The 25,143-nt window shown below is 51.5% G+C and overlaps 1 protein-coding gene and 2 gene segments (V, D, J or C); 1 reads left to right on the top strand and 2 right to left on the bottom strand.

The window, feature by feature from the left end:
- Positions 1 to 25,143, bottom strand: part of LOC109455542 (immunoglobulin heavy constant epsilon) — a 144,166-nt gene that overhangs the window by 108,438 nt on the left and 10,585 nt on the right.
- LOC109455538 (immunoglobulin heavy variable 4-38-2) overlaps positions 1,765 to 25,143 on the bottom strand; it is a 26,343-nt gene continuing 2,964 nt past the window's right edge. Inside the window, 2 exon segments of the V gene segment in view lie at positions 1,765 to 1,784; positions 9,959 to 10,282. Coding sequence covers positions 1,765 to 1,784; positions 9,959 to 10,282 — 344 coding nt within the window.
- Positions 15,204 to 17,393, top strand: LOC109455537 (disintegrin and metalloproteinase domain-containing protein 21). The gene has a single exon (XM_019747142.2). The coding sequence runs from the start codon at positions 15,204 to 15,206 to the stop codon at positions 17,391 to 17,393; it is 2,190 nt and encodes a 729-aa protein (XP_019602701.2).

Genomic DNA, 25,143 nt, shown 5'->3' with positions numbered 1-25,143 from the left:
ATATTTTATGAGTTTATTTGAACCAAACTGATGACAGTTGCTAGGAAGCAAAATCTCAAACGCTCTGGAGAATGACAGTTTACAGTTTCTTTTTATACATTTGTAATTAAGGAGGGTAGGTAAGGAAGATGCCATGAAGGTGGGGGAGAGGAAGGCAGGGATTGGATTGCAAGAAAGTTAACAAGACTATGTGCTGTCTTACAGATGGTCACGCCTTTGATGGGTGTGACTTCTGGCATTTCAAAGGTGTGTGAACCTGAATGCACAAGAACAGTGGACAGGGCTGCTCATGGCAAAGGTAAACCTCCTACTAAAGAAGTTACAGGTCTGCTGTGACGACCCACCATGACCTGCCCAGTTATGAATTTATGATCAGATCACCCTGTGAGGTTACCTTCAGTCACTGAATTTTGTCAGATTTATTACGGAGACCCTTTTTCATTTACAAACACAATCCCTAAAATTAGGTATTAAAAAGGGGCATTCTGTCAGCTCTGTTGCTAACTAATTTAAAACTAATTTAAGACTGAGCAGGAAACTGCATCTTTGCTTAACTCTGCACCTGCTCCTGGTCTGGGCCCTGTGCTAGAGGTCCTGAGCACCCCCTGGAGTCCCGAGCGCCCCCTGGAGTCCCGAGCGCCTCCTGGTGTCCCGAGCGCCTCCTGGTGTCCTGAGCGCCTCCTGGTGTCCCGAGCGCCTCCTGGTGTCCTGAGCACCCCCTGGAGTCCCGAGCGCCCCCTGGTGTCCCGAGCGCCTCCTGGTGTCCCAAACGCCCCCTGGTGTCCCGAGCGCCTCCTGGTGTCCCAAACGCCCCCTGGTGTCCTGAGCACCCCCTGGAGTCCTGAGCGCCCCCTGGTGTCCCGAGCGCCTCCTGGTGTCCTGAGCGCCTCCTGGTGTCCCGAGCGCCTCCTGGTGTCCTGAGCACCCCCTGGAGTCCCGAGCGCCCCCTGGAGTCCCGAGCGCCTCCTGGTGTCCCGAGCGCCTCCTGGTGTCCTGAGCGCCTCCTGGTGTCCCGAGCGCCTCCTGGTGTCCTGAGCACCCCCTGGAGTCCCGAGCGCCCCCTGGTGTCCCGAGCGCCTCCTGGTGTCCCAAACGCCCCCTGGTGTCCCGAGCGCCTCCTGGTGTCCCAAACGCCCCCTGGTGTCCTGAGCACCCCCTGGAGTCCTGAGCGCCCCCTGGTGTCCCGGGCGCCTCCTGGTGTCCTGAGCGCCTCCTGGTGTCCCGAGCGCCTCCTGGTGTCCTGAGCACCCCCTGGAGTCCCGAGCGCCCCCTGGAGTCCCGAGCGCCTCCTGGAGTCCCGAGCGATCTCTGGTGTCCCGAGCGCCTCCTGGAGTCCCGAACGCCCCCTGGTGTCCCGAGCGCCGTCTGGAGTCCTGAGTGCCCCCTGATGTCCCGAGTGCCCCCTGGTGTCCTGAGCGCCCCCTGCAGCCCAACCCCCCTGTCCCCTGCAGGGAGGTTTGTGTCTGGGCTCACACTGACTTCCCCTCACTGTGTCCCTTGCACAGTAATACACGGCCGTGTCCTCGGTGGTCACAGATTTCAGCTGCAGGGAGAATTGGTTCTTGGACATGTCTCTGGAGATGGAGGTGTGGCTCTTGAGGGACGGGCTGTAGTATGTGCTCCCATCATAGCTAATGCACCCGATCCACTCCAGTCCCTTCCCCGGGGGCTGCAGAAATCACTGGTGATGGAATAACCAGAGACAGCGCAGGTGAAGGACAGGGTCTGCGAGGGCTTCACCAGTCCTGGGCCCGACTCCTGTAGCTACACCTGGGACAGGACACCTGGGACAGAGAACCACAGTGGGTCACGTGTTCAGGTGCAGAATCCCCATACCTTCATGTGTGAATCCTTGAGTCACTCACATTTGGGAGTTGAGAGCAGAAAGAGGAAGAACCACAACTGAGTCATGCTCTTGCAGATGAGGTCCTTGACTTCCAGAACATATTTTCAAGGGTGAGGAGAGACCTGACTTTAAGTAAATGCTAAATAATGAATTTACCTGCCTGAATATAGATAATAAGAGTCAACAAAAGTAGGCTGAGCTACAATAACAGGACACATATCAATCCTCCAGTTAGGGCCTGGAAAAGTGAGACATGTGGTATGGAACGGTGAATGGGAGACATGGCCTATGGCGCCCAGAACCAGGTGAGCTCCTGCCTCAGCAGCTGGGTTCTGGGCCTGAGATTTGACAGTGCAGAAGGCTCTGTCCTGGCCTCGATGGGCCACTGGTCCTGAATTCATATCCATTAGAAGTAACATAATAGGTGTCTGTGTTTCATTGGGTGGGAAAGAATTTTGAAAGTAATAGGTCATGAGCACTAAGAATGTATTTTGGGAGAAAATTAAAGACAATTATGTCTGGAGACTAGGTTGTGTTACAATTATGGAGGGAATAGCCATTCGAGATGACCAATGTGTGATGGTAAAAAAAAATGGTGAGGTTTAGGAGATGCTTTGGAAGGTTACCAGTGACAATTACACCGAGAGGGCCCAGTCAGTGTGGACATGGGGAAAGGAAAGGTGGTGGTGGGCGTCATGTCGTGGAGATCGCCAAGGTCCCTCTGAGAGCTTCTGTGTTTGTCCTTGTAAAGGCTTGAGAGTATCAACTGAGAATGGAGTGTGAACCTAAGGAAAGTCGGGACAGTGATGTGTGAGGACAATTCAGGGTCTTTGTTGGAAACAGTGAGAAGAGAAAAAGAAGTACGAACTTCATAGGGGAGAACAGCAGTGTGCCTGGGTTCTATGCAGGTTGGCTGAGTGTGGTGTTACTGGCAGTGCAGAGTTCACTGCTCTCACCTTTCATTCTGCACCTGCACCTCCAGCTTCCACATCAGGGATGGAGATGAATCTCATTCATTATGTAATGATGTGGTGCATAAAATTTAGGAGGCATAAGCTGAGGTTATACAATTGTTACTGAAAATGTAATCATCAATCTGTACTGTGGAATAACAGAAATACCAAAAAATAATGATAGGAAAACATTGTATGTGTTTTCAGCCATTTCCTAGATCCACAGAATAATTCAAGTAACTGTCATTCGCAGACTCAGATCCATCTCAGGTAAAAGTTAGGGCTAGAAAATTGTCAGTCTCAGTGATGAAATCTCACCGTTCCCATCAGGGATCTACATGTTTCTGGACACGCAACACAGTTCTAGTCAGCGAGGCAGGAGAACACGTCTGCTGGGGCATTCCTGGTTCTTCACAAGAGCATTTCAGAAGAAATGTCCCCCCATCACTCATCCCATCATCATACATGGAAGAGGCCTCCGAGTCTGCAGTCATCGGCCCATCCATACATCAAGTTCATCATTGCTTAGGCAGTGAAAGTTGCTTTTACTTCCCTTTTCACTGAAATGGACACACCTAATAATGGAAAAGCGTGAAATTTCCCCTCCTCCCCCAAACAAGCAACAATCTGGAATAAAATATTTGCAAAAAACATGTCTGATAAAGAAAATTATACACAATTTACAAAGAAGTCTTAAATTTAACAAGAACAAAAAAGAAGAAGCCAACTAAAAAATGAGCCAAAGACCTTAACAGACACCTCACTAAAGAAGATATACAGGTGGCAAATAAGGATATGAAAGATCATATGTCATGGGGAGATGCAAATCAGAGCAATAGTGACACACCACTGGCACCTATTAGCACAGCTAAAGTCCAGAACCCTGAGGACAGCATGCTGGCGGGGATGTGGGGCCCCAGCAGCTCCATGGCTGCTAGGAATGCAGAGGGGGACAGCCAGGTGGAATGGCTTAATATACTCTTTCCACATCACAGGATCACACTCCTTGGTATTTATCCAAAGGAGAAAAACTCTTGTGTCCCCACAAACACTTGCACACAATATTTACAGCAGATTTATTCATCTTTTCAAAAACCTGGAAGCAACCAAGATGTCCTTTCGGAGGTGAATGGATAATAAACCGTGGTCCATCCTGACAATGGACATTTGAGTGCCACATAGATTTGGAAGAAACATTAAAGGATGTGATGGAAATGAGAAGTAGAGGTGCTGGAAGAGCCAAACTGAACAAATTATTTCAAAAATGTGCAGGTGGCCAGTGAAGACTAAGGCCACGGAGACGTGTAGAAGGAGAGAGAATGTGGATGAATCGACACCCAGCATGTTATACACAGTGGGGTGCATGTTAGAATTGATCGTGTAGACCAGAAATTAGAATTAATATATTTGGTTGATTTGATACGTGCAGCTTTGGGGGTTAACTAGGTACAATACATTTCATTGGCACTTCTAGAGAGCGTGAGTATACAGAAGAGGCATAACATCATTTAAAATGTGCGTAGTAAAATTTAGACTCATTTAACAGATTCTTTGTCTTTTGTCCAACTTCTTAGGTAGAACACTTAGCTCATTTCTTTTTGCCATTTATTAAATTTTTAGGCTGTGGATGCCTCTCTCAGTTGTGCTTCAAGTCTGTTCCTTAACTTTTAGGATTAACATGTATTTCCCTGTTATTTGGTCAATGGTCACTGGGGACATCAGGGGTGTGGGGATGACCAGGCCACACAGCCCATTCTCTGTTGTCTGACCCCAGCGGCCCGTGGGTTTGGCCATGTGATGCACTGCAGCTCCTGAGGCGCCTGGGTGTTCTCTGAGCGTGTGTGTGTCTGTCTGGTGGAGGTGCTCTGATTGCAGTAGTCAGCTGGGGCTCCACCGGTCCTGCAGTAGCGGCTGCAGGACCTGAGATCACGTGTGTGCATGACACATGGACCCAGCAGGACTGCTGACGCCAGCCTCTGTCCACTGAGTGTAACTGTCCCTGGGTTCTCATGGAAGGACTGACACATGAGATGGACACGAGGAGCTGAGCGGGGAGGCATTTAAGGCAACATGTGCCCTGGCTGGGAAGAAGAGAGCAGACATCCAGCCACATGGGGCTTAATGTCTAGGATAGATTTAGTGAGAGTCTGGACAGGAGAAGACACAGGGTGATTGTGGGGGCGGAGCCCCAGAGAGTAGTTTCCAGGCTCTCGGCCTCACATAGACAGGTGCTGGCTCAGGTAGTAAATGGCCAACTGTGATTGCATGGCCATCAGCTGTGGCTAGTTGGCCGTCAGCTGTAACCAGTGAGCCATTGGCCACAATATAACTGCTGTGGCTACGAAGAGAGAGGAGGAAAGAGAAGAAGGATGGGGCTAGCAAGAAGATGGCGGCTGGGCTGGCAAGCGTGGATGGCGGTTTGCGGACAGTGTGTATCCAGCCTCCAGTGAGAGTATAGTGCCGCCAGAGAGAATAAAGTGGTATGACTCCCCTACCTATGGCTCCGTGGGTGTTCCTTTTTGGCCTCACCATATCCTGCGTTCTTGTATGGGGAGCGGGAGCAGAGACCCCGCAGGCCTTCCTGCATGACAAATGGCGCAGCGAGCAGGGTCTCCGGCACGACACATGGCGTAGTCGGCAGGATATGGTGCCGGCCAAAGCTCTCCAAAGGACGGTGGAGCAGTTTGTGTGTATGAACACCCAGTCTCAGGAAGACCAGGAGGAGCAGCTGCCGGAGAGCTGGACCCCCGTGGAGGGGTGGGAGGATGTGGACGGTTCTCCCACCAGCACAGGAAAAGCCATGCAGCTGCTGCAGAGATGGAGCCCCGTGGAGAGGTGGAAAGATGTGGACAGTTCCCCAACCAGCACAGGCCGGAGAAAGCAAAGGTCGTTGTGGCCCTGTGGGCTGGGAAGTTCCTGCTCAGGCAGCCCGGATGCAGGACTTATAGTCCCAGGAGGTAACGCTTGCTGAGTCCTCCGTGGGAGATGAGGGTGAGGTCAAGGTCGTCCCTCACCCCCAGGACAGCCCTGGTGAATGACTATGGACTATGGGGAATTGCCTTCCATCCCTAATTTAATGGACCGCTTGACTGTTTGTTTGGGAACTGTTGTTAGTGGAACTGGGGGATATTTGCTTTTGTCTTGACTGGCCGCCATTGAGAATATGTAAGCACCTTGATTGTGAGTCGCTGTTGTTCCAGCAGGGTACCCTGAGAGGCACAGAGAGAGTGGCAGTGCGCTGAGAAGTCTGGCTGAGCCCTGAAGATACCCTGGCTGTGCCCAGGAAGTCGGGCTGTTCCCAGAGAGAGTGGCAGTGCCCTGAGAGCCCTGGCTGTGTCCAGGAAGTGTGGCTGTGGCAGTGCCCTGAGAGCCCTGGCTGTGTCCAGGAAGTGTGGCTGTGCCCACAGAGAGTGGCAGTGCCCTGAAAGCCCTGGCTGTGTCCAGGAAGTCGGGCTGTTCCCAGAGAAAGTGGCAGTGCCCTGAGAAATCCTAGCTGTGCCCGGGGAAACAGGTGGTACCCTAAGAAGTCCAGGAAGTCTGGCAGTGCCCAGGAGTACTGGTGGTGCCCTGAGAAACCCTGGCTGTGTCCGGGAAGACAGGTGGTACCCTAAGAAGTCCAGGAAGTCTGGCAGTGCCCAGGAGTACTGGTGGTGCCCTGAGAAACCCTGGCTGTGTCCGGGAAGACAGGTGGTACCCTAAGAAGTCCAGGAAGTCTGGCTGCCCAGGAGTACTGGTGGTGCCCTGAGAAACCCTGGCTGTGTCCGGGAAGACAGGTGGTACCCTAAGAAGTCCAGGAAGTCTGGCCGTGCCCAGAAGCACTGGTGGTGCCCTGAGAAACCCTGGCTGTGCCCAGAGAGCCTGGCTGTGTCCAGGATATTGCATTCACCCCCAGGCTCCTCGCACAGGTCCCCTCTGGGAAGACGCTTGTCGCGTAGATTGTGAGGCGAGAGCCTGTAGGGGTGGAGTGTGGGGGCGGAGCCCCAGAGAGTAGTTTCCAGGCTCTCGGCCTCACATAGACAGGTGCTGGCTCAGGTAGTAAATGGCCAACTGTGATTGCATGGCCATCAGCTGTGGCTAGTTGGCCGTCAGCTGTAACCAGTGAGCCATTGGCCACAATATAACTGCTGTGGCTACGAAGAGAGAGGAGGAAAGAGAAGAAGGATGGGGCTAGCAAGAAGATGGCGGCTGGGCTGGCAAGCGTGGATGGCGGTTTGCGGACAGTGTGTATCCAGCCTCCAGTGAGAGTATAGTGCCGCCAGAGAGAATAAAGTGGTATGACTCCCCTACCTATGGCTCCGTGGGTGTTCCTTTTTGGCCTCACCATATCCTGCGTTCTTGTATGGGGAGCGGGAGCAGAGACCCCGCAGGCCTCCCTGCATGACAAATGGCGCAGCGAGCAGGGTCTCCCGCATGACACATGGCGTAGTCGGCAGGATATGGTGCCGGCCAAAGCTCTCCGAAGGACAGTGGAGCAGTTTGTGTGTATGAACACCCAGTCTCAGGAAGACCAGGAGGAGCAGCTGCCGGAGAGCTGGACCCCCGTGGAGGGGTGGGAGGATGTGGATGGTTCTCCCACCAGCACAGGAAAAGCCATGCAGCTGCTGCAGAGATGGAGCCCCGTGGAGAGGTGGAAAGATGTGGACAGTTCCCCAACCAGCACAGGCCGGAGAAAGCAAAGGTCGTTGTGGCCCTGTGGGCTGGGAAGTTCCTGCTCAGGCAGCCCGGATGCAGGACTTATAGTCCCAGGAGGTAACGCTTGCTGAGTCCTCCGTGGGAGATGAGGGTGAGGTCAAGGTCGTCCCTCACCCCCAGGACAGCCCTGGTGAATGACTATGGACTATGGGGAATTGCCTTCCATCCCTAATTTAATGGACCGCTTGACTGTTTGTTTGGGAACTGTTGTTAGTGGAACTGGGGGATATTTGCTTTTGTCTCTTGACTGGCCGCCATTGAGAATATGTAAGCACCTTGATTGTGAGTCGCTGTTGTTCCAGCAGGGTACCCTGAGAGGCACAGAGAGAGTGGCAGTGCGCTGAGAAGTCTGGCTGAGCCCTGAAGATACCCTGGCTGTGCCCAGGAAGTCGGGCTGTTCCCAGAGAGAGTGGCAGTGCCCTGAGAGCCCTGGCTGTGTCCAGGAAGTGTGGCTGTGGCAGTGCCCTGAGAGCCCTGGCTGTGTCCAGGAAGTGTGGCTGTGCCCACAGAGAGTGGCAGTGCCCTGAAAGCCCTGGCTGTGTCCAGGAAGTGTGGCTGTTCCCAGAGAAAGTGGCAGTGCCCTGAGAAACCCTAGCTGTGCCCGGGGAAACAGGTGGTACCCTAAGAAGTCCAGGAAGTCTGGCCGTGCCCAGGAGTACTGGTGGTGCCCTGAGAAACCCTGGCTGTGTCCGGGAAGACAGGTGGTACCCTAAGAAGTCCAGGAAGTCTGGCAGTGCCCAGGAGTACTGGTGGTGCCCTGAGAAACCCTGGCTGTGTCCGGGAAGACAGGTGGTACCCTAAGAAGTCCAGGAAGTCTGGCAGTGCCCAGGAGTACTGGTGGTGCCCTGAGAAACCCTGGCTGTGCCCAGAGAGCCTGGCTGTGTCCAGGATATTGCATTCACCCCCAGGCTCCTCGCACAGGTCCCCTCGCGGAAGACGCTTGTCGCGTAGATTATGAGGCGAGAGCCTGTAGGGGTGGAGTGTGGGGGCGGAGCCCCAGAGAGTAGTTTCCAGGCTCTCGGCCTCACATAGACAGGTGCTGGCTCAGGTAGTAAATGGCCAACTGTGATTGCATGGCCATCAGCTGTGGCTAGTTGGCCGTCAGCTGTAACCAGTGAGCCATTGGCCACAATATAACTGCTGTGGCTACGAAGAGAGAGGAGGAAAGAGAAGAAGGATGGGGCTAGCAAGAAGATGGCGGCTGGGCTGGCAAGCGTGGATGGCGGTTTGCGGACAGTGTGTATCCAGCCTCCAGTGAGAGTATAGTGCCGCCAGAGAGAATAAAGTGGTATGACTCCCCTACCTATGGCTCCGTGGGTGTTCCTTTTTGGCCTCACCATATCCTGCGTTCTTGTATGGGGAGGGGGAGCAGAGACCCCGCAGGCCTCCCTGCATGACAAATGGCGCAGCGAGCAGGGTCTCCCGCATGACAGTGATGATGCAGTGGCTTCCAGTGGGATCCTCGGGGGACGGCAGAGGGGCAGAGGGCGGGCAGCAGTCAGGTGTCTGTCCAGCTGGTTCTCATTAGCCACGTGGATTCTCCATGTGCAGCTGACACACGTCTTAGGGCTCACCCCCGAGGACTGCTGTCAGAGACCCCCCAGAACACAGCCTAGGGGAGTCTGACAGGTTTTCATCTTAGCGCTTGCCTTCCTACCTCCGTAATGGGAACATCCGAGAGCTGGTTTGGGTCCTTGGGCTCAGTGTGTCTCCATCCAGGAGACTGGTGGACAGTTACAGAAAGGGCCAAACCCTGGATATCAAAGTCCAGCCGTGTGGGTGAGAAGCAAGACACTAACCTCCCCCAAAGAGGATACTCCTGGGGTGGAACGTATGGGGCTGGTCACCCTATGTGGGGACAGCCTGTGTCTGTGTAAAGGAAGCGAGTGTGGGCTTAGCACCAGTCTGTGGGGGAAATCTCTCAATGAACGCATAATGAGAACCCCTAAAATGTTTTGTTTGTCAACCAGGAAAAGCAGATCATATAGGGACATGGTGACATTAAGGACCAGGGTGAGAAGTCAAGCACATCTGCAAGCAGTTACTTCCCACTTTTTTTTTTTTTTTTGCCTGCAGTGAGAATGGGAGAAATTAGAGACACACACACAAAAGGAACAGGAAACGTCGCAGGGGAATGTAGGAGGGGAGGAAATGACTGATCCCAGTAGGAAGCCCCTCCACACCCCTCTAGACACCAGCTTCTGAGCTGGGCCCCTCAGTTTGGTGGTTCTGAGCGCCCCCAGGTGTCCTGAGCGCCCCCAGGTGTCCTGAGCGCCCCCTCGTGTCCTGAGCGCCCCCAGGTGTCCTGAGCAACCCCTGGTGTCCTGAGCGCCCCCTCGTGTCCTGAGCGCCCCCTGGTGTCCTGAGCAACCCCTGGTGTCCTGAGCGCCCCCTGGTGTCCTGAGCATCCCCTGCATCCCAGCCCTCCTGACCCTGCAGGGAGGTTTGTGTCTGGGCTCACACTGACTTCCCCTCACTGTGTCCCTCGCACAGTAATACACGGCCGTGTCCTCGGTGGTCACAGAGCTCAGCTGCAGGGAGAACTGGTTCTTGGACGTGTCTCTGGAGATGGAGCTGCGGCTCTTGAGAGATGGGCTGTAGTATGTGCTCCCACTAGCACATATGCGCCCGATCCACTCCAGTCCCTTCCCTGGGGGCTGCCGGTTCCAGTGCCAGCAGTAACCACTGGTTGTGATGGAGAATCCAGAGACAGTGCAGGTGAGGGACAGGGTCTGCGAGGGCTTCACCAGTCCTGGGCCCGACTCCTGCAGCTGCACCTGGGACAGGACACCTGGGGACAAGAGAAAACTGGTGTGTTACAACCAGACACCACAGGCCCATACTGAAATTTTTGCAAGACTCACAAGGAGGTCCAGCCACCAGGCAGAGGACAAACACACTAATGTCATGTTGTTTTTCAGGATAGGCATGACATTCTTACAGACCTTCCCAGGCCCAGGCGAGAAAAACCACTGACTTACTCCATGCTGGTGGTGTCACTGGAAGGGATGTTTGCATTTGGTTCACACTGTGTCTTTAAGAGTGGGCTGGGCAGCCACTGCTGTGACTCAGGTAGAAGCTTCTCTCCCCCATGTCCTGGGCTCCTGTTGGCTTTTCCGCATGGAAACGGATTGGGCAGCATTTGGGGAAGCAAATGATGACGGGGTGGGAGGATGGAGAAGCAGAAACAGTGAACGCAGTTAGAACTCTCCAGGGGAGGAGTGGCTTCAGGAAACCCTTGGTATGGTTTGCTTCACTTTGTGAGGAGCTGATTAAGGAATGGGGAGTTGAGTCAAAGCCACAGACATCCAACCCCAATTCAACACACAGAGAAATAATCTCTGGCCCAATTGCTAATATGCTGGGCCTAAAAATTTAGCATGTAATTTTTTTCATATGTTAATCAGGGATGCTGTTGCTACTGTCCCGCCCCCCGCCCCCCTGCTTTAGCAAAATGGCAGACCCATGAGCTATAAAAGTATTCCATATGCCACCTTTTTGCTAGTTTTTGGTTTATGTTTGGCTTTTCAACCTGTCTGTCTGTTTGTGATTTACCTATTTACCTTTTGACCCCTTCACCCATTTCTGCCACCTCCACCTCTGGCAATCATCAATCTGATCTCTGTATCTACGATCTTTTTCTTGTACATTTAATTTTTAGATTCCACATATAAGTGAAACCATATGGTATTTGTCTTCTGTCTGACTTACTTCACTGCACACGATGGCCATGGGGTCCATCCATGTGTCACAAATGGCAGGATTTACTATTTTATGGCTGAGTGATATTCCATGGCACATCTGCACCACCTGTTCTTTATCCATCACCCATTGATGGGCACCCAGGTGGCTTCCATGTCATGGCTATTGCCAATAGGGCTGCAGTGAACCTGGGCGTGCAGGGATCTTTTAGGTTAGTGCGTTCATTTTCTTTAAAAACTTGGACTTCCAAAGGCTTTCTCATTCCCGGTGATTGACTGAGACCATGTTGTCCAGGAGCCAGGCGCACAGCCCAGAGAGGCAGGAGCAGGACCCTGGGTCACTGCAGGGTCCACAGCTGGGACTGCGGTCTGTGCACCTGCACACCAGGTGGGGGGGCGAGACTTCTCCTGGGTCCCTTGGCGAAGGCTGCTGGATCTCACAGCTCTGAAAAGGGCACATTTGTCTGTGGATGGGTGCCAGGTTTTTTGTTGGGGTGGGGCCATCTTATATTGCTGATGTCACCCCTCTACCACACTTTTAATTCTTTTGTATGGTTTGAAAGATAAAAACATGAAATGTGATTGTAAGTCAGTGTTAATGGGTACACAATAAATATATAAAGATGTGATTTGTGAGTGTGTGGAGCTTTTAAGGAGTAGAGTTTTTATGGAATTGAATTTAAGTAGTGATCAGTTGATAAAAAATATTATGACTTGAGCATTTTACATAATCCCCATAGTAACCACAAAGAAAATATCTAAGGAATCAACGCAAAGAGAATTGAGAAAGGAATAAAAATGTGTCACTACAAAATTTCAACTAATCACAAAGGAAGACATTAGGTAGGGAGTGAGGTACAAAAACTAGCAGACACACAGAAAACAACAAACAGGTCTTATTTTAGGTGTTCTTGTCAAAATAAAATAGGCCACTGCTCGTTTCCATCCAAAATTATGTTGCAGTCTCTAAGGTTTTCTATGTACAAGTTCATGCCATCAGTTAACTAGGAGAGTTTCACTTTTTCCTTTCCAATTTGAATGCCTTTTATTTCTTTTTCTTGCCTGATTATTGGGTGTGGAACTCCAGAGCTATGTTGGACAGCAGTGGGGAGAGTGGACAGCTTGTTTTGCTCCTGATCTCAGAAGAAAAGCTTTCAACCTTTCAGCTTTGAGTTTGCTGTCAGCTGTGTACTTGTCTTATCTCGCCTTTGCTATGTTGAGGTGTGTCCCCTCTAGGTCCCGTTTGTCAAGAGGTCTTGTCATGAAAGAATGTTGAACTTTGTCAAATGCTACTTCTGCATCTGTTGAGATGGTCATGTGATTTTTGTGTTTCATTTTATTAAAGTGGTGTTTTACACTTACTGATCGGCAAATGTTGAGCCCTCTCTTTATCCCAGGGATGAATCCCACTTGGTCATGGTGTATGATCCTTTTTCTATGTTGTTAAATTCAGTTTGCTGGTGCTTTGTTGAAGATTTCTGCATCTGCATTTTTTTTAAATTAAAGTTCACTGGGGTGACAATTGTTAGTAAAATTACATAGGTTTCAGGTGTACAATTCTGTATTACATCCTCTATAAATCCCCTGTGTGTTCACCACCCAGAGTCAGTTCTCCTTCCATCACCATATATTTGATCCCCTTACCCTCATCTCCCACCTCCCTCCCCCCTTACCCTCTGGTAACCACTAAACTATTGTCTGTGTCTGTGAGTTTTTGTTTCTCATTTGCTTCTCTTGTTCTTTTTGGTTTATATCCCACACATTAGTGAAATCATGCGGTTCTCTGCTTTTTCTGTCTGACTTATTTCGCTCAGCATGCATCTTCATTTTTGCATTAGGGATATTGGTCTGTAGTTCTATTTTCTTGGAGTATCCTTACCTGGTTTTGGTATCAGGGTAATGCTGCCTCGTAAAATAAGTATGGGAATATTCTTTCTCACTGACCACTTGAGCGACCCTGCTTTTCCCTCCCCCACCATAATTCCCACTCTTTGCTTCAAATTTGCCAATAAAGAGTGAACCCTTGAAACCCTAGTTACCCCACCCTGGGACTCTAATGAAGTCAGAGCCCCAGGTTCACCCTCCTCCCACCCCCTATGTGCCATGTACCTTCATTTGCACTGTGAGTTAAACCTTGGTTTTCAAAGTCCCTGAAGGTTGTTGCTGAGGTGTGTTCTGCAGTCATAGCAAAAGCCACAAAGGCTGGTGCAGCCTCAACACTGGCCCCTGGTGGGAGATGATGGGAATGTCCTTGGGGCTCACTAACTGGAATGAGAGAATTGGTGGGTGACTGACTCAGGCATTCCTAGCCAAGAACACCCCAGCGCTGGGCTGGGACCAATACAACACCCTCTGTATCGCCTGTAGTTTTACAGGGGCTGGAAGGCTGACATTACTGATCTAGTCTCAAAACACGTCACTTCCTTCACTTTGGTGGTCTTGATGGATGTTTCTTATGCTCGCGGCCACTCTTAAGGAGTGCACCACTGTCAGGCATGAAAGTGACAGAAGACCAAGCTCAAATACAACAGTGACTGTTGGGTTTGTGTTAGTGGCCACATGCTCCTTGGAGGGGCCCACTGCTGACATTCCCACTGGCCCTGGGTGGCAGCGCCGGGGAGGGTCCCGGCCCAGTGGCAATGGCAGTTCCTTTGGTTGTTGAGAATTCCTTTGGAACTGCATTTCTCAGGGACACAGATACTTCTCAGTGCAGACAAAGTTCTGTTCCAGAAGCTGTTACTTCTGGAATTTCCAGGAACATGGGGGGTACTAGATCTCACAGGACCAGCACCGTGCGTTCCGTGGACCGTGTTCATTCAGCCCAAATGGCCAGACCCCAGAGGTCAGAGACTGGTGGGATGCCCGGGTGGACGAGTGTGCTGGCACCCCACAGCCTCCATGCTGCACGTCTCCTGCTCCACGGGCATGAAGTGGGGCAGTTCTTATCTCTTCTACAGTGTCCAAGAGGAAACAGCACATCTATTTAGATGTTTATAGTTGAACCCAAAAGTTATACAATAGGGAAGGAACGTGGACCAGCCAGTCATTAGGAGACAAAGAGAAACGGCACAACCATTGAAATATATCAGTGATCACATTATGTTTAAATTGAGTGCTATACATTATTTTAAAAATCGGAAATAAAATTGTTGCTTCTTATCACGACTTGTTAATGACTTTCCCGGCCTCTCACTGAGCAACTACAGAATTGGATGAAAATCTGTGAGATATTTGTTCTCTCACAGTGGGCACCAGCTGAGAGCTGACTGACACACGCCAACGAGGAAATTACCGAATGCCAGGAAAGAGCCACACAGAAGGAGCAACCTTTGGGGTTCACATTGATCAGGAAAGGATTTATGTTGTCACCACCTGGGGTAAGAAAAAATAAAACCTCGTAGTTCAGGAAGTATCTTAGTACTGGGAAACGTTTTACTCACTAAACCCAAGTAAAGCTTCAAAGCAAAACCCAGAAGAATTACATGGTTTGCAAAGTCCTCGGCTGCAAACCAGAATAAGACATGTATAGTTTAGAATTAAAAAGAATTCAACACATGTGAAGGTGAAAATAACAAAGCTTAACTTCATCTGCCAAACAAGTCTACGCAACAAGGGAAGCAGAGTTTCGGGGGTAGGAAGGTGACGGAATTGGTGGAGAAGTCAATTGTGTGGTGATCGTGTACCATATATTGAAATACGGAGCTAGAGGAAAGATTGACTGTGTTGAATGGAGACACGTGTCTGCTTCCTTCTCTTTTTTTATTTCCAAGTTAGCCTTTGTAGACATGGCCCTCCGACCTCTCCTACCTCAACCCCAGCTGAATTAATGGCCAGGCCCACCCACTGCCACGCCCTGTAACTGTTACCTAATTCCCTCAGGTGACCCACTCAGAGTAGGGTCCAGGATGCCTGTTTTCTGCCAGTGTCTCATTGGTAGGAAGATGGTTCAGACCTGGATTTGCTGAGGACGCTCCCTTTCATTCTCGCGGACAGATGCCCCTGAGCAGGGACATGCAGCTGGCAGAAGGCCAGGCCGCCCTGAGGACGCCCGTCTTGCTACTTGGGCTCTGCGTGGCGCTGTCTCCAGCCCGGTGTTCTCCAGGTCGTCCCTCGTGGCGTTACATCTCCTCCGAGGTGGTGATTCCCAGGAAGGAGACGCCCCGTGGCAGAGGCGTCCCCACGCCGGGCTGGCTCTCCTACAGCCTGCGCTTCGGGGGCCAGAGACACGTCATCCACATGCGGCGTAAGGGACTGTTTTGGCCCAGACATCTGCTGCTGATGACTCAGGATGACCAAGGAGCCTTGCAGATCGATGACCCCTTTGTCCCTCTGGACTGTTACTACCTTGGTTACCTGGAGAAGGTTCCTCTTTCCATGGTCACCATGGACACATGCTATGGGGGCCTGGAAGGCATTATGAAGTTGGATGATCTCGCCTATGAAATCAAGCCCCTCAAGGATTCCCAAAGGTTTGAACATGTTGTTTCTCAGATAGTGGCAGACACCAACGCAACAGGACCCACATACAGACTGGGATACAAGGACCCCTTGTTCTCTCAAGCAAACGCTAGTGCAGCCTCCAGGATCAGCAGTAAACTCTACGCATCCCATAGGGCAAATATGAAAGGCTGTCTCATAGCCTCAAATTCAATTTACACTCTGTTCTACAACGTGTCGCAGTGTGCCCATTACCTGAGGAGTATGGGCAGTTTGTTTAACTCCATGTACAAAAGTCTTGACATAAGTTACTACATCGGCATCATGGTCATTTATCATGACAGAGATCCAACCGGCATGGGTGACTATAGAGTGCCAGGGAGCCCGTTTTTTACGTATTATGAACGCGTCATTTACCGACCTCTTCTTCCACACTCAGCCTTAGTTATGATTAGATCTGGGCCGCGTGACCATGAGTTTTTTCCAGTGGTGTATAATATATGTGGCAGTCAAAGTCTTGTCATGCTGGGTCATCTGGGCAGACACTATTTGCTGCTAGCTGTTATGGGAGCGCAGCAGATCGGGAGGACGATCGGCCTGCCTTACGACACAGACACGTGTGTTTGCCAGAGAAGAACCACCTGCGTCATGAGCAGGTACCCTGTGCTGACAGATGTCTTCAGCAACTGCTCCTTCTTAGACCTGCAAAACATCCTGGGGGGCTCCGTATCGTGCATGTACATGACTGACATCGTGTATACAAACAAGACCTTGGCAGTCGCACACTGTGGAGACGACGACGTGGACGAGAACGAGCAGTGTGACTGCGGCTCCTTCAAGCACTGTTACAGCAACGCGTGCTGTAACAGCGACTGCACTCTGACGGCCGAGAGCGCCTGTGATGAAGGCAGATGCTGCACAAACTGCACCTACTCCCCTGCGGGGACGCTGTGCAGACCCATCCAGAATGTCTGTGATCTGCCCGAGTACTGCCTGGGGAGCACCTCCACGTGCCCGGAAAATGTCTATCTGCAAGATGGGACCCCGTGCACGGAAGAGGGCTACTGCTATCATGGCAACTGCACCGACCGCACCATGCATTGCCGAGAGATCTTTGGTGAAGGGGCACTGCAGGGTCCACACGTCTGCTATAATATAAACACAAAAGGCCACCGATTCGGACACTGTAGGAAAAAACCTGAGGCTTTCCACCCTGAGCCTTGCAAGGAACAAGATGTTACGTGTGGACGATTGCAGTGTACCAATGTCACGCATCTGCCCCGGTTGCAGGAGCACGTTGGATTCCATCAGTCTCTGATATCAGGGGTCTTGTGTTTTGGGGTGGACTTGCACCGTGGGACAGAGACAACTGACATTGGGCTTGTGAGAACTGGTACCCCCTGTGGCGTTGGAAAATTCTGTCTGAATACGTACTGCAATGGTACTATGGCTGCAATAATATATGACTGTGAGCCTTCAAAATGCAATCGCAGAGGAGTTTGCAACAATCGAAACAACTGCCATTGCCATGTAGGCTGGGAACCTCCAGAATGCATACAAAAAGGTGCCGGGGGGAGTGTTGACAGTGGACCCCCTCCAAGAAGAATGCGGTCGGTGTCACAAAATATTGAATTAGTGGTGTATTTCAGAGTGGTCGTTGGTCGTCTGTACGCCTTCGTGGCTGCAATCCTCTTTGGAGTGGCCACAAATGTGAGAACTATCAAGATCACTGTAGTCACAGCAGAGACGGCGGGAACGAAATGACAGACGCGCTTCCCGAGCCCTGTACAGCTATGGGCAACACAGGCGAAACATCTGTGAAGACTCAGAAGCGACGTAGCAGGGCTCACATCCACACGTCTAGGACTCTGCGTCAGACACGGTCTGGCCACACCGTGAGCCAAAGGTGTCGGTGGTCTCGCACCAGCTGTTCCTGAGTTGCTGACTGGCTCTCTGAAATAAAGCTTGAAAACCACATGTTGGTGTCCTCTACATTCTTTGTAAGCCTTTGAGAGCCTCACTGAGCCTGAGACTGGCCTGGAGAGGACACCTGCGTCAGCAGCTGGGTCTTGACCTGTGTGGTTTCTTGTCCCAGACAGAATTCATGAAAGTTGACTCAGGTTCCTTTAGGGACCAATTCATGACATTTCTCTGCAGCAGTGCTCTCGAGCACTGAGGTTTTCCTCATTCTCTAGGCCATCTACCTCTACACCCAGACTGGCTTCAGGGCAATGGCAGTGCTGGGGCTGTCCCCGGGGGGGCTGTGGGCTGTGGGCTGTGGACCCTGACAGATGAGTGTCTATCTTTTGCCAAGTGCAACCTGTGTCACCGTGGAGAGCAAACGTCCCTGTGTGGAAGGCTGAACGCTGAGTTCAGTGACATCGAATCAGAAAATCAGGTAGACGTGGCTATCTGTGACGCTGCCTCCAAAGGGAGCCCTTCAGATGTTAATTCCCGCCTTCCTGTTGCCTCTACATTTCAAAGGACTGAAGAGTGAATGGAAGCTGAATGATGGCGAATGACAGACACAGTCTTCACATCAGGTGGGTGGGGCTGGAAAACCAGTCTATTCTGTATCTAAATCGTTTCCAATGAACTATTATTTTATAATGTAAGGTAACATTACTAAAAATAAAATGTGTAAGTAAAAATACATTTTTAATTTATAAATTGACTTTTAAAGTTATCCATGCCTTCATGCAATACAGGTACATCACATGGAATTTAAAAGCCGAAGCTCCCGCAGACCCAAGGAGTTCCGCTTCCCATGTCACCCACAGAAAACCACTTTTAGTAGAGGTCTCTCTTTTGTTTTCCAGTAGGTGGTGCTGAAGCGCAAGTTTTTAATTTTCCCTTACCTGCACTGCTGGGGCTTCTGGGTTCTCCGCATTCCCCAGGAAGTGGGCCTCCCCTCTACAGCCCAGCCCCCTGTGTCCCAGGGCACCACCCCCGTGGTTGGAAAGGGAGGGCTGTGGGTGTCCTATGTGTCCCTGGCACCACCATCCTGCAGCCAGAAGCTGCCAAAGGGCTGCCCTTAGTTGGCTCAGCTGCTACTATTGGGCTGCATTTCCCTGGGTGGGGGTGGAGAGTTCACACCTCTCTGGTTTGACCTTCCTCGTGGGTTTAGCCACAGTGAGGCTGGAAAGTTTTCTCCCTGCCCCCTACTCCATTTCAAGTCATTTTTCAGTCTAGTTGTGTAGGACACAGTTCCCTGGCCCATGCTGGTGTTATGAGCCTGTGCTCCCCCCGGCTCAGGCAGTCGGTCGCCGGTCGTGGGTCGGCTGCTCACAGCAGCTCACGGCAGCTCTCGGCAGCTGCCAGCCACTCACGCTGGCCACCAGCCACTCATAGCAGCACACGGTAGCCCACAGCAGCCCACAGCAGCTCACGGCAAACTCCAGCTGCTCACGGCAGCCCAGCTCCGGGGAGAACTGTTATTCACAATCTTAGCTGTAGAGGGCGCAGCTCACTGGCCCATGTGGGAATCGAATCGGTGACCTCGGAGCACAGCGCTCCAACCACCTGAACCACCAGGCCGGCCCCAGTTTTTTTTTTACCCCCAGCCCTTTTGCTATCTGCTGAGGATTTTACTTCCTTCTTGGCCACATGGGGGATAAAGTGGGTGGATTCCCTGTTGGCAGAATCCTGCGTTCGATTCTGGCAGTCTTTAGAGCACTCTGAATCTTTTGCACCTGACTCTGTGCCCAGCCTCAGTGTGTGCCGGCCACCCAGACCTGACTCTTGTTTCTGCTCCTGCAGTCCGGTTCTCCCAGTGGGAGCTGCACCCTGGGAGTTGTCACATCCTCTGGGGCCACAGCAATCGCCTAGCTGCACATGGTGTCTGTCTCTGTCCTCTCCCTCCCTGTCCAGTGTCACTTGTTTGTTTAAATTTGCCTGCCTTCAGTTGTCTGTACAGGATCTCTCAGATATATCTGTGTGTTGAGCAGGGAATCTGTCGTGCGGGAGACCCTGCTCGCTGCGCCATTTGTCATGCGGGGCGGCCTGCGGGGTCTCTGGTCCCGCTCCCCACATAAGAACGCAGGATACGGTGAGGCCAACAAGGAACACCCATGGAGCCATAGGCAGGGGAGCCATACCACCATGGTCTCACTGGAGGCTGGGCCCACCGGATGCCGACCTGCCGTCCGCTTTTCCACCAACCGACCGACCGACGACTCTTCTCCACTCTCTCCCCTGCTCCTCTCTCTCGGCTCTCCTCTTCCGCTCTCCTCGGCTCTGCTCGGCTCTGCTCGGCTCCTTGGCAATCCTCGGCAGTCCTCCGTAGTCGCAGCACTTACACCAGCGGCCAATCGGCTAACCGGCCACAGCCGACGGCCATTCACCACCCGAGCCAGCACCCTTCCATGTGAGGCCGAGAGCCTGTAAACTATTCTCTGGGGCTCTGTCCCCACACTCCACCCCTACAGGTTCTCGCCTCACAATCTACGCGACAAGCATCTTCCACGAGGGTCCCTGTGCCGTATTAGGCTACTGACATCTATGGACGAAAAGAAACGGTAGTCTTAGGAACCAACAATGGCAAATCCCTTCCATCTGGGAGGATACATGCCAGCTTTTTGTCCTGGGAAAGGAGGGTCGCTGCTACTGGCACCTTTCCCGGTTTGTGGTACCAGACCTTTATGGCAGTACTTGGGGTCCCTTGCATAGTTTCAACATGTAACAGAATAGGGGACCCCATAATAGGCCATAGTGAGAGCACATAGTTTCCTCGCAAAATCATCCTGGTATCGGGACCTCTGTATACTACAGTCACTTGCGGTGGCCACTTAGCCACCACCCCTGGCGTCACTTGCAAATCATGAGTCAAACCAGCCCCCCATGGGGCTATCAGACCCAACCACCGACGGTGGGGGCTTTTGACCTGCCAGGGCCAAGTCCATTGCTGCCGTTCCCCTGCTTTCAAGCATGTGGGTGCTGGCAGCAAAATGTTCCCATTTCTGCCATAGCCTGGCTTTAACAGAGTCTCACATTAAATCATGAATTGGAGGCACTGCAGCGTGCAAGGGTGGCGTCACCTTATGTAACTCCCTATAGTCCACAGTCATTCGCCAGGTCCCATCTGGCTTCTTGACAGGCCATACTGGGGAGTTAAAGGGACTGTGCGTTGGCCTCACAATATGTGCCTTCTCCAATTCCAATATTGTACGACCAATCTCCTCCTGTCCTCCTGGCAGGCGGTACTGTCGCACTGTAACCACGCGCCAGGGCTGTGGCAACACTTGAGGGTGGTGAGCATGCCCGCGTGTCACCGCTTTCACCACCCGGATCCGGAGACGGAACTCTCCTACCAACATCTGTAAACTGAGGCCATGTAGCACGTCCACCCCTGGAATATACTCCGGAACGGGGGGGGGGGGGGACATAAACCTTGTAGGTACGAGGGGGAAGCCTTCCTATACCCAGTGGTAAGGAAACGGCTTTCACAGTCACAGGTTTTCCCCCGTAGCCATCAATGCAGATTGCTGGTCCAGGGAACAGTTCTCGGTTCCCGTAAACGAGACTGCAGTCGGTGCCAGTGTCAACTAGAGCCAAAACCCTCTGTACATTCGAAGGGGACCAATGTATGGACAGTTCCACGTGGGGCCTCCGGTCCCTGCTCGTCCCCTCTGACCAGGTACCTTGGCCCCACCCCTAATCAAGCTGAAAGGAGTCGGCCTCAAGCGGCTGCATGAAGTCCTGGAGGGACACGGGTCGCGCTTTCCCAGACTCCTCCTTTATGTTTCTCCAGAATTGTTGTTCCGGACGCAACTGTTTCCAAAGTTCAAGCAGGAGTGCGTTGGTCTATTTTTTCCTGATCGACCCCAGCTACCACGAGATCACGCCACATCTGTGCGCGTGTTACTCTCTGAGGCCCGCGACCTCGCCCCTTTACCTTTGGTTTGGGCTTCCAGGTCTCAACTGTGCGGACCTCCTGTCTTAACTTCCTTCGCCTCCGGCTTTCAACATCCCCTAGGGTGGCCATGGCAGTTGTAACTTCATGGATCCATCGCCCTACGTACGGTGTAAGAATAGCAACCAAGGATCCAAAAGCACTCGCAGGTGCAGTATCCAAAACCAGATCTCTCATGCTGGCAGTAAAAAGCTCGTCATCTGGGCCCTGCATATTGAGGTTAAAAATAGCATGTCTCATACCCATTTCACAGATTATTTGCGTAAGTTCTGTATATGACTGCCATTGACTCATAGTGTCTGGCAGCTCGGCAGCCTGTTCCCATACGGTGTGTACCGCAGCAGTGAGCCACGCCATTAGAGAATGGTTGCCCTGGTTGTTGGCCAATCTATGGCAGTTTTGTAACCTTTGTCGCAGGGACGGATGCACTGTCACGAAGGCTAGCTTTTCCATCTCGCCTGGGGAGCAGAGAATGCTGTCTGCTCCCTCATCCCATAAACGTAATAGCCAAGCCGAGACTGGCTCTCCAGGGCGCTGTCTGTACCGCCTCCCCAGCTCCTGCAACTCAGTGGGAGTGCATGGGGTGTAGGTCGTGAACTCAGTCACAGCTGGGTTGCCGGCAGCAACACCCCCGGGGCCCAAAGGTTGCTCATGTTTTACCCTTTGCTTAAAGATTGGTTGGGCTTGGGGGTTGGGAGCTACATTGTCTCCACTCTCTTCCTCCGCCTCTGCCTCAGAGTCTCCACCTTGTGGCCCCTGTTCTAACAGGCGGACCCAGGCTTCCAGCGCTTCCAACTGGGACACCTGGTCAGGAACCTGGGCCATTTCATTAAACGCACTTTCCATGTTGAGTCTCAAGGCCGTGAGGAACATCCAGCCCACGCGGCAGGCTGTAGCCTTCTCCTCCTCTGGCCACCGCTCAGCCAGAGCCTGCAGGGCCCTCTCCACGCTGGCTGGAGAGCCGTCCATCTCCTCCCACCCCTCCTTGGGGGTCCAACTCCTGAGAACAGTGGCCACCGAACACCATATACTGTGTGTGGGCCACACGTCCTCCTGCCCAGAGTCAGACGCCATTCCTACCTGGTCGGAATCTTGCTCACCGTGCCAGGTGTCTGAGTGGGTGGAGGCCTCGGTGTAAGATGTCCACAACCCTCGGAGCTTAAGGCCGCAGCAGATTACCAAAATGAACGCAATGCTGTCCATGGCCAAGAGGGTGATGTGCCAGCTGGAGGCTTGAGTCTCCCAGGCAGACCGTGCCTCCCGTTCCCGGTGTCGCTCCTCATGGGTGTTCCGAAGCTGGGCTCTCACATGCACAAACCGCTCCACCACGCTTCGGTAGGTTTTGGCCGGCGCCATACCCTGCTCGCTGCGCCATTTGTCGTGCGGGGTGGCCTGAGGGGTCTCTGGTCCTGCTCCCCACATAAGAACGCAGGATACGGTGAGGCCAACAAAGAACACCCATGGAGCCATAGGCAGGGGAGCCATACCACCACGGTCTCACTGGAGGCTGGGCCCACCGGACACCAACCTGCCGTCCGCTTTTCCGCCAACCGACCGACCGACGACTGTCCTCCACTCTCTCCTCTTCCGCTCTCCTCGGCTCTCCTCGGCTCTGCTCGGCTCTGCTCGGCTCCTCGGCAATCCTCCGTAGTCGCAGCAGTTATACCAGCGGCCAATTGGCTAACCGGCCACAGCCGATGGCCAATCAGCCACAGCTGACAGCCATTCACCACCCGAGCCAGCACCCCTTCACGTGAGGCTGAGAGCCTGTAAACTACTCTCTGGGGCTCTGTCCCCACAGAATCCTTTGTTGAATTATAGCTGTCCAACCTGTTGTAACTTCAAGGGGAAAAACGGAGGTCTTATCATGCTGCCATGCTGCTGACGTCATCAGAGGATGTACTTTTTAAAGATGCTCCAAGTAGTCTCTGGGCCTCACATGCAAATGAGGTTGTTTTGCTACCCAGTGCAGAGCCTGTGCACAAGCTGCTGGGACAAGGAGCATCCCTCCCCCATCAGAGCCCCTTCACCTTCAATTTCAGCCAAATTACATTTTTGGGCTTCTTCCTTCATAAGGTAGTGGCACATAATTTCCAGATGAGACAACTCAGTAGAAAACCAGCTTGTGTATCTGCTCCAAGTTCTTTTTTTTTTTTTTTTTAAAGTTTATTGGGGTGACAATTGTTAGTAAAGTTACATAGATTTCAGGTGTACAATTCTGTATTACATCATCTATAAATCCCATTGTGTGTTCACCACCCACAGTCAGTTCTCCTTCCATCACCATATATTCGATCCCCCTTACCCTCATCTCCCACCCTCCACCCCCCACCCCCTTTACCCTCTGGTAACCACTAAACTATTGTCTGTGTCTATGAGTTTCTGTTTCTCATTTGTTTGTCTTGTTCTTTTGTTGTTTTTGGTTTATATACCACATATCAGTGAAACCACATGGTTCTCTGCTTTTTCTGCCTGACTTATTTCGCTCAGCATTACACTCTCAAGATCCATCCATGTTGTCACAAATGTTCCTATATCATCTTTTCTTACCGCCAAATAGTATTCCATTGTGTATATATACCATGACTTCTTTATCCATTCATCTATCGAAGGACATTTGGGTTGTTTCCATGTCTTGGCCACCGTAAATGAAGCTGCAATGAACATTGGAGCACATATGCCTTTATGGATAAATGTTTTCAGATTTTTTGGGTAGATACCTGGGAGAGGGATTGCTGGGTCATATGGTAATTCTATTCGTAAGTTTTTGAGGAACCTCCACACTGCCTTCCATAGAGGCTGCACCAGTCTGCATTCCCACCAACAGTGTATGAGGGTTCCTTTTTCTCCACAGCCTCTCCAACACTTGTTACTATTTGTCTTGTTGATGATAGCCATTCTGACTGGGGTGAGGTGATATCTCATTGTGGTTTTTATTTGCATTTCTCTGATGATTAGTGATGTTGAGCATTTTTTCATATGTCTATTTGTCTGCCCATTTTTCAATTGGGTTTTTTTTTTTGTTGTTGTTGTTGAGTTGCATGGGTTCCTTATATATTTTTGATATTAGCCCCTTATTGGAGGCACTGTTTGCAAAAATCTTCTCCCATTCAGTTGGTTGCCTCTTTATTTTGTCAATGGTTTCTTTCGCTGTGCAGAAGCTTGTAAGTTTGATATAGTCCCATTCAATTATTTCAGCTTTCACTTCCCTTGCCTTTGGAGTCAAATTCATAAAATGCTCTTTGAACCCAAGGTCCATAAGTTTAGTACCTATGTTTTCTTTTATGTAGCTTATTGTTTCAGGTCTTATGCTTACGTCTTTGGTCCATTTTGAATTAATTTTGGTACATGGTGACAAATAGCAGTCCAGTTTCATTCTTTTGCACGTGGCTATCCAATTCTGCCAGCACCATTTATTGAAGAGGCTGTCTTTTTTCCATTGTATGTACGTGTTTTGATTCTTTGTCAAAAATTATCTGTCTATATTTATGTGGTTTTATTTCTGGGTTCTCAATTCCATTGGTCTATGTGTCTGTTTTTCTGCCAATACCATGCTGTTCTGATTATTGTACCCTGTAGTACAAGCTAAAGTCAGGGAGTGTG

Source organism: Rhinolophus sinicus, linkage group LG03, assembly GCF_036562045.2.
Source record: "Rhinolophus sinicus isolate RSC01 linkage group LG03, ASM3656204v1, whole genome shotgun sequence".
Taxonomy (NCBI): Eukaryota; Metazoa; Chordata; class Mammalia; order Chiroptera; family Rhinolophidae; genus Rhinolophus; species Rhinolophus sinicus.
This window is presented reverse-complemented; position numbering and strand designations above follow the sequence as displayed.

Coding starts and splice junctions, on each gene's coding strand:
- LOC109455537 (XM_019747142.2), top strand. CDS start 15,204: ATGCAGCTGGCAGAAGGCCAGGCCGCCCTGAGGACGCCCGTCTTGCTA.